This window comes from Seriola dumerili, unplaced genomic scaffold (genome assembly GCF_002260705.1).
Source record: "Seriola dumerili isolate Sdu_G_001 unplaced genomic scaffold, Sdu_1.0 BDQW01000551.1, whole genome shotgun sequence".
NCBI classification, from domain to species: domain Eukaryota; kingdom Metazoa; phylum Chordata; class Actinopteri; order Carangiformes; family Carangidae; genus Seriola; species Seriola dumerili.
The window spans coordinates 45,648-55,024 of NW_019174806.1; the positions used below are offsets into that span (position 1 = coordinate 45,648).

The 9,377-nt window shown below is 37.4% G+C and overlaps 1 protein-coding gene across 1 annotated transcript; it reads left to right on the plus strand.

Annotated features, from left to right (window-relative positions):
* The first annotated feature begins 259 nt into the window (after positions 1 to 259).
* On the plus strand, positions 260 to 8,821 carry LOC111236063 (carcinoembryonic antigen-related cell adhesion molecule 5-like). Its single transcript, XM_022764671.1, has 10 exons — positions 260 to 581; positions 932 to 1,198; positions 1,651 to 1,926; positions 2,112 to 2,378; positions 3,505 to 3,753; positions 3,884 to 4,150; positions 4,578 to 4,683; positions 5,209 to 5,249; positions 5,365 to 5,405; positions 6,576 to 8,821. Exons 1-10 carry the CDS (start codon positions 260 to 262, stop codon positions 6,753 to 6,755), a joined length of 2,016 nt encoding a protein of 671 aa, XP_022620392.1. The 3' UTR covers positions 6,756 to 8,821.
* Positions 8,822 to 9,377: the final 556 nt, after the last annotated feature.

The window sequence follows — 9,377 nt, forward strand, 5'->3', positions numbered from 1 at the left end:
GTGAAATAATTTAACATTGTTTTGACTACTGTTGTTGCTTTGAGGATTTCCCTTTCTGTTATATCATTGTGTTTGTGCATTACTGGGATCAAACAATAGGTTTGTTATTGCTGCTCTTTTTTTCTTTCTTTTTTTTTTTTAGGCACAGCAGGAGCAAATAGAAACCTTAAACATCAGCCATGACTGCTCATCATGGCATGGTTTACTTAGATGGAATTGTAGTGATATTATTCTTTATTTTCTGCCTCTTTATTTCATGATGGCAACTAGAGTAGAAAAAAAACCACTGTGTTTATCACCCACAACGCGAGTCTCCAATGTAACAGTAACTGCCAGCAGCACAGACCTGGTGGAGTTCAGCTCTGTCAGTCTGTTCTGCTCCTCCTCTGGATCCTCCCTCTCTTTCCTCTGGCTGAACGGCAGCTCTGAGGTTACAGCCAGTGACAGAGTTCAGCTCACTGATGGGAACACCACTCTCACTATAGTCAGTGTGACCCGCTATGACCAGGGACCATTCAGGTGTCATGTGTTCAATCTCTTCAGTAATGACACCAGTGCTCCAGTAAACCTCTCCATCAGCTGTGAGTTACTACCCTGCATGCTCAGTCTTTTATCTGACAACATCTGTATGTGACATAGAAACACATTTTCAACTTAATTGACTCCAGTACAAAACCACCACAAACATCACAGTGTCAGTTCAATCGTTGTACAGTCGGTTTCATTGAGAAACTTCTGTTCTATTGCATTGCTTTGCACAGTTTTGTTTTTCTATCGTGCTTGATATATAACAATTTCGCTGTGCATACTAATCACATATAAGACCTCAGTATGAGTCACAGTTCATGCCATATGCCTTTCTATTTTTCATGCACCTACCTTACATCTCGTGATTCTTCTGTTGTTTTTTTTTCTTTTTACCTACATTCAGTTGGCCCAGAAAATATCCATTTGACAAAATCCCCGTCACAGGATTACTATGTGGAAGGGTCAGACATCAGCCTGATGTGCTCAGCTGTCTCCAGACCCGCTGCACTGTTTAACTGGTTCCTGAATAGAGTCCCGCTTTCTGATACTGGACCAGAGCTCAGACTTATAAACATTAAGGAGGATCAGAGTGGGAACTACAGTTGTCAGGCCTTTAACAACAAAACTATGAGAAATGAAACATCTCAACCTTCCATCATCTCTGTCCTAAGTAAGTTTGAATAAAAGGTTTTCTACATATAAATATTGATAAAAATGGGATTTAGACATGTAGCTGTGATAGTACCATATAAAACTTTCCTAAATATAAAAATGTTGTACGAAACATTTCTGGAACAATAAGAAACAGTGCACTCGCTTTTTACTCGCCATTTTACTGCCATTTTACTCGCACAGATATAACTGGGTTATCAGAATAAAAAATAATTAAGGTAATTCCAAATCACTCTCTAATGCGGCCAAGAGCATAAAAGCCTTTGTTGAAACAAACTACTATGAATATCAAGCTAACACATAATAACTGACAATTTATTTCAGTAATTACAGTAAATTAACTGACACAGAGTTAAGTAATTAAAAACCATGCATTGTTTCCCTCGACTGAAACATGTTCCCTGTTGTGAGCAGTGGAAAGTGTAAAACCACTGTGTTTATCACCCACAGCGCGAGTCTCCAATGTAACAGTAACTGCCAGCAGCACAGACCTTGTGGGGTTCAGCTCTGTCAGTCTGTTCTGCTCCTCCTCTGGATCCTCCCTCTCTTTCCTCTGGCTGAACGGCAGCTCTGAGGTTTCAGCCAGTGGCAGAGTTCAGCTCACTGATGGGAACACCACTCTCACTATAGTCAGTGTGACCCGCTATGACCAGGGACCATTCAGGTGTCATGTGTTCAATTCCTTCAGTAATGGCACCAGTGCTCCAATAAACCTTTCCATAAGCTGTGAGTTAATAACCTACATTGCATACTCTTTATCCAAGCCACTTTAAAGCTGCAACTTTATACTGAGGCTTCACAGTAAGCTTAGGTACATGTATTTTAACACCTTCTAGCTGCTAACATCACTTTTTTGTGCTTTTTCTTTTTTTTCTTGTTGGTTTTTACTCCCCATATGCCGCACCCCGCAGATGGCCCAGAAAATATTAAACTGACAATATCTCCGTCACAAAAGTACTATGTGGAAGGGTCAAACATCAGCCTGATGTGCTCAGCTGTCTCCAAACCTTCTGCCCTGTTTCAGTGGTTTCTGAATGGAGGCCTGTTGTCTGATACAGAATCAGACCTCAGGCTTATAAACATTCAGGAAAGTCAGAGTGGGAACTACAGCTGTCAGGCTTTTAACAACAAAACTCTGAGTAATCAAACGTCCCAGCCCTCAGTTGTCTCTGTGCTGGGTAAGTTGAATTTAAGAGGTTTTGTGAATATAGTATTGATATGCGTCTGAGAGATGGCACTTATCTGTCCACCTGCATAATCTGCATTGAAAAAATTTGTACTCTATGCCTCAGTGTTTTGTGCTTGCTTGACCTTGGCACAGCTGATTAGAAAATGCCATGTGAAAACATAACTCCACCTCCATGGTATACTTATTCAGGCCAATAATAAAAAGTGGTTATTATCAATATTTTAATATTAACAGTGGATTATATGACTACTTGTATGTGGAATGGCTCATTCATAGTGATAAACCATCAGAGAGTTATCACCTGTCATTGCAGTTGTCCAGAGCTGTGGACCTTTCTAGGGTCTTTTGGCTCGTTTTGGTTCACTGTCACAGCAACCACACAACCTGCTCACCACCAAAGAATGACAGACAAAGTTAACGACTTGCTGATGAACATAGTGAAGCATTTAGCAGCTAAAGAGCCAGCTGTTTTCCTCTGGAGTTGGTGGAGATCAAATACAGAGCTAAAAAGAGAGTGAATATTGGACTTATCCTTAAGATGTGGGCAGAACAATGACTCCAAATGTTGCTTTGTATGTCCTGGACGAGTAACCTGAATGGACTTATGAACTTAAACAGTGATTATGTGTCAATGTTGCATTTACAGTTTGTTTCCCTGCCTCCAAGTGGCCAAAAAATCTACTAAATAGAAAACACGTTGCATTACGCTCCATTAATACTTATGCTAAAAACTCTGAAACAATGACATTAGACTAAATGGAAAAGACCTTATAGTGGTAAAAGTGGCAACTTGAGAATCTTGTGGTTTTGATAAAACACTTTTCTCCATTATTCTGTACGTGAATTGACTATCTGTTATGTTCTGACCTTGGAGTAAAGTCAGTGTCATGTATTCCACTCATATCAATGATATGGCTGGAGGGTAGGTTGTTAAAAACGTTAAATGGTAGAATAACCCATGACTGGACATGGACTCATGGGTTATTCCCCTCGCAAAGATGAACTGTTCTCAAGTTCCTTTAGATCTATTTACTCAGTCAACTCTCAGTGACTCGGCTAGTTTTGTTCCTGTTTTCATATTTCTCTCACAAAATCCTTTATCTTTTGTCCAACAGAGCCAATAGTGAATGCCTCTGTCACATCATCAACAAACCAGCCAGTTGAGGGAAACTCTGTCAACTTAACCTGTGAGGCTGCTGGCTCGGTCTTTGCCATAAAGTGGATGAAGGATGGTGCAGATCTGATCCAGACTGACAGAGTGCTGTCTTTTCAGTCTCTAAAGAAAACAGACAGTGGAAATTATTCCTGTAACATCAGCAACCCTCTCAGCAGTGTTACAGCTGAATACATCATGGTTGTTAACTGTAAGTAAGATGCTGTACAATGTACATTTACTTTTCAGACATATGGTGGTAAAATGCTGAGTGCACTGAGGGAAATAACATGGTTTGTGCTACTGTAATATCACCACTAATCTCTCTCTCTCTCTTTCAGATGGACCAGAAAATGTTCAAATCAAAGGTCCAAGTACAATAAGTTTGAACGAGACCTTAACATTAACCTGCTCGGCTGAGTGCACACCAACTGCTAATTACACCTGGAAACTGAATGAGACGAAGATACTCAACAATTCTGCCGTGTTGACTAAACACATCACTGATCTTTCTGACAGTGGAAAGTACACCTGTGAAGCGATGAATAGAATAACTGAGAAAACATCATCTGCAGTACATGGACTGACTGTAACACAGTTCCCGACAGGTACCAGACAGTGTTGACTGCACATATTGTTAATACTCTTGCATATTGCACTTAGCTTACATTATTATACCTCTGTTTGAAGAGTAGCAGGCTTCCTGAAGATTTACCTTACAGATCTTTTCTACCAGCTACATGGGGCAGATTTATTCTCATCTGACAATATTGCCTTGAAAAGCAAAACTTCATTTAACTGCCCTTTAGCAAAACATTCATAGAATTTTTGCTTAAGCAACACAGTGCATTGACCAGTTTGCCAAACAGAAATATTCTCCAGCCAAAATAGATGTGAAGTAAATACTGTAGGTATTGGTATCTAGCCAAATATGATGTCACATAAAGGGAGGAATTATTAGACAGTTTTGAGATGGGACACTGTCTGTTTACAAAATGTGGTAAAATCATGTTCTTATCCCCTTTTTTATTTTAGTCCAACCACCTTCAAGTTGTTCAACTGGTTGCATCGTTGGAATAGTAATCGCTTGTTGTGTCGTGATTGTAGTTTGTATTCTTCTGGTTCTTCTTTATATAAAAAAGTAAGTAGAAAATATACAACCAGATAGCCATTTTTTCTTTTGTGAACACTATATTAATTATATTAATTACATACATAATTAATAATAAATTACAATTAGGCCTACAGTAAAACGCAATTTTGAGAGTAGTGATAAAACTCAAACATCAACAAAAGGTTGATATTCAATGAAGGGGACTCATGATTGTGATAAAATGCGAGTCGCAGCTCTATTTGAGAAAGAACTATATTATCAATGAATACATGGATATACTGTATATGTTTTCTTCATATTATTTATTTATTTTCTTTTTGTCAAGCACTAAAAGGAGTTGTGCTGATGTCAAGCCTAATTTTTTCAGCTTTTGATGTTGTTTTACATTTACGACAGTCAACAAACATAATCAGAACAACTGATTTCATCTAATCAGATGCATCTTACACAAAGTTACTGAGTATCCATGCTCTTATTATTATGCTGCAAAAAGTCATATAATGCATGTCTAAAGTAGCTATAATAGCAATGACTTGTTACCTTTCTAAACAGAAAGAAAAAATCCCCTAATAGAGACACCGGTACCAGAACAGGTAAGTTAATTACAAATCTGTGTTTTATGTATTGTTTTATGTGTGTATTTATACTATATTATTTACTTGTTTGCGCAAATTCTTCTAAACACTGTTTATTCCTCATGTTGTAAAGCAGGTGAAGGCCAGAACAACGCAGCGTACTCAGGAAGTCAGGTAAAAGCCATCACTGGGTTTACATGCACTCACGTAACCTTACACAGATAATCATAAATCATGTTTACCTGCCAAACTAAGTACTTTCATGATTCTCAGTCTGTGCACCAACAAAACTGTTCAGACAAATTGCAGTATAGCTGTGATTATGATTGTGTATCTGCAGACACTTTTGACATTTCTAGACAATTGTTTGTTTTTTCATAATTTTACAATGGCAGGGGTTTTAGCTAGTGAAACATTTATGTATAGGCTGCTGTATTTTGTTATGATGATACTTTTAACAAGAAATTCAATAGGCCTATATTCTTTTTTCATGATGACTCCTAACTGGACAGATTTGAAAGGGAAGAGATCTAGCTATATTTATGGATTTGAGCTTCAGTCGATCAGACAAGGATTTTCATAAGTTTTGGATCGTGTCACAAACATAAATCAGGTGCTCTGTTGTTTCTACATTTTTGTACATGTTTTCTGTTATTTCATATTATAGAGTTAAAGCACATTTCTCCCAGTTTTCCTTTTTTTAGAGAGGTTTATGGGTGCCAGTGAAAAAATGAACTATAAAGGCCTACTAAATTAAACTATACATACTATCACAGAGCATTTTTTTACAAGATGTAGAAGTATTGTAGAGCTTTTTCATTGTTCTTGTATAAAGTATATCCTGTTGATTGTTATGTGATATGACTTTTTTACAGGCGAGGACTGAAAAGTACTAAAAAATACCATGTGAGCTGATGTAGTTAGGTGGGGTTGTAGTCACATGCAAAACAAGCACATTTTCAGAAACTAGAATGTTACCTTTAGATTCAGGCCTCACAAATGCATTTTGGCCTTATAGTTCTTCTGTTATAAGCTTATTACTTTTACATATGTAAGCAAATTAGGTTTAAAACAGATTATTTAGTTATTTATCTTTTTTTATTGTTTTTTGTACCCATATTTGAGTTTTTATGTTTTTAAGTTTTTATGTTCTTAATATTTATATTTTGAAAATTTTACTAACATGAACATTTGGAATAAAAAAAATGTTTAGATATCATACATTCAGTCTGATTATTTATTTCATAATTGTGATGAATGCTAATTTGAAGGGGCCCCCTGCCATTTTTTTGCCTAGGGCCCCAACAGACTCTAGAATCACCACCGTCTTTATTTCTTTTCCAGGAGCTGAACTATGCAGACATCAGGTTTTTCCAGAACAAGAATGGTGGGATAGTCCATCTGGGGTCACAGAATAACACATCAGAATACGCTGAGGTCAGAGTGAACAACGGGCTTCCTGCAGCATCCTCCCCTCCTACCTATGATGCCCACATGCAGCGAAGGACAGCTCCTGCTCCTTAGTGTAGTGCTAATGGTGCAGAAACTTATGCCCAGGTCCGCAAGAACTGATCACATTGGATGCAATGGATCAGCCAGTCACGTTAGAGAAGGCCAGACGTAGCTAATGTGTTGTCAGAGTAACCCTCACCTCCCTCTCAGTTGTTTATGGAGGACTAATCTGGACTTGAGTTTACCAAGGCAAAGGACTTGAGTTAGTTAATAATCAACCACCTCTGACAGTTACTGCCATGACTGAGGTCAGAAGGAACGATGTTGCCCCATTCGTTTGCACTTTACAATATATAATAGCCTTCATTTCCTTTTTTTCACCATTTTGTGTACAGTCGATGCAAACATCAGTTATGTGAAAATATTAATTTTGTTCAGTTGATTCAGTTGTTTGGTTGAGAATAATGTTTGACACTGGTCTGCTGTAATATTTGACTCCACATGTATACTGTGTGATTGCAGATGAGATTCCAGTTTGCAGCTTGTCGGTTAAGAACGAATTCTTATATTTATTATTACATCTAAAAAAATGATGTTTTTTTTGTTTTATTTTAAATGCAGTTAAACCAGTGAATGTAATAATATAGAGTACATTTCAGTAATATCAGTCAGGACATGGATACTCCTTGACATCGATGGAGTTTGTTAATTTGTCGTTCAGAAAGATTTTCGTTATTAATATTTAAGTAATTATTACAGACTAATTTAATTCCATAATGATAGTTAAACTTAAGTTAAACTTTATTTATTATCTTTATCATTATCCCACCAACAGAGGGTCTACAGCCACAATAATCCAAAACACTACCATGCAGAAATAAGCACTAGCAAGGTATATCTCTGCACTCAGAGAAGAAACAATGGTTTATAACCAAAGTTAAAAGGATCTCCATGAGACGTCCATTGGTTATTTTTATGGATATTTCAGGAGCAATATACATCTTGATGCTTAAAGTCTGTCGAGCAGGAATGCGGAAACTGTGTCCTGCTTCAGGACAAGTTTACTGTAAATGTCAGTAAAAGCTGACGTGATAAAATGATAAGCTTCTTTCTCGGTCAGTTTATCTAAAGGCCACAAAACAACAGGGAACTAATGTGCGAGTAGAAAAGAGCAGCTAGTTTACATAGCACATACAATTGTTGTATTGTAATTATTATACAAATTGAACTACACTGTATTTCTAAGGCATTCAGTACAGTATGTTTGTACTGGCATTTAAAGATAAAGATTTCATTTGTTAAAGGACAACTTATGATGAGACAGCTATCAAATGCAACAAAAATGCATTTGGGTTTAGTTTAAATTCAAATTTTGATTTCAATAAATGGAGCCATATACTGTTTGCAATGCTATGCTCCATACCATTTCCAAAACAAATCATTTGCTGACTGGCAATATTGTATCCTAGCAGGTGTTGATGTGGATGTAGATTTAATAGATGGATATAGATGGAATGAATAAATTGTATCACCTAAACAACAAATACAGGTTAGAGTGGTGTGCAAAGCACCTTTTCAGTTGTACAGGTAATATCAGGGAACATGCAGACAGGTGTATGTTAAGGACGAGGCTTCAGTTAAAGGCAGAAAGTCGTGACTGCAGCCAGGCTCCACATTAACCCCATCAGATCAGTGCCTCCTGCTTTATTTGACTGTGTTGTTTGACTAGCAATGTAGTAATCGACTGCTGATAAATTCTATCCACAAAGATCATGGTTTAGTCTGGCGCTGTATTGAAGCAGACTGTATACACTATTTCTGTTTGGGTTATTGTTGACTCTCTGTATAAAATAATGATTTGCTTTTAGCTCAGAACACATGAGACTCAGAAAAGGCTGTCTACCAGCTCCAGCTCTCGAATCTGAGCGTCCAGGTTTTCCATCCCCCATTAGTTACTCATTACTAAAGATCAAACTCCCTGTGAGTGATTCACACAGCTGAAGAATGTGTGATAAATGTTTGACCGGTTTGCCTTTTAGCCAAAGAAAGAATGCAGTGAATGTAATCCTCAGGTTGCAGGTGTTGAATTTGTGATGATTTGATTGCTTATTCAGAAGAATAAACTATTTTTTCAGTTACTGAATTGTGCAGCTCCATTGTGTTCCACTTCACTGTTTTTTTGTGCATTTGCATTTCCTCACACAGCACAGTAGTCTCTTTCTCTTGTGCATGGAGGGCACTGCATCTGGTTCTACAGTAGCTTGCTGGGGGTGCTTGTTTTCATATTTGCAAAGTTCATGGTACATTTCGTGCACACATTGAACATGCGAAGAGTCAGATGGAACAATAGTTTGTGGGTGTCTGTTTTTAAGAGACCTACAGTAAATAATTTACCATAAATGCTGCAGTATATAGATGTGTCTTCCGCAATAAGGCAGTGGTCCTACCTCTATCTGCTAGGGTATAGTCAGTGTTTATGAGTAATAATCATCACATCGTTTGTTGTGTGTCTTTAAAATACTAATAAAAAAAGAGGAAGTAAGAAGATCCTTGTTTTACTGTCTGTTTTAAATTGTTGTGTATTAGTACATGCAAACAATTGGCTCTCATGCTTAAGAAAAGAAAATACAGGAAGAAAGAGAAAGAGAAAGAAGAAGCTGTACAGTATGCAAAATGACATCCATTTCCAGGAAT

Coding starts and splice junctions, on each gene's coding strand:
- LOC111236063 (XM_022764671.1), top strand. CDS start 260: ATGGCAACTAGAGTAGAAAAAAAACCACTGTGTTTATCACCCACAACG. Junction 582..931: donor AGTAAACCTCTCCATCAGCT/GTGAGTTACTAC, acceptor ACCTACATTCAG/TTGGCCCAGAAAATATCCAT. Junction 5,250..5,364: donor AGACACCGGTACCAGAACAG/GTAAGTTAATTA, acceptor CATGTTGTAAAG/CAGGTGAAGGCCAGAACAAC.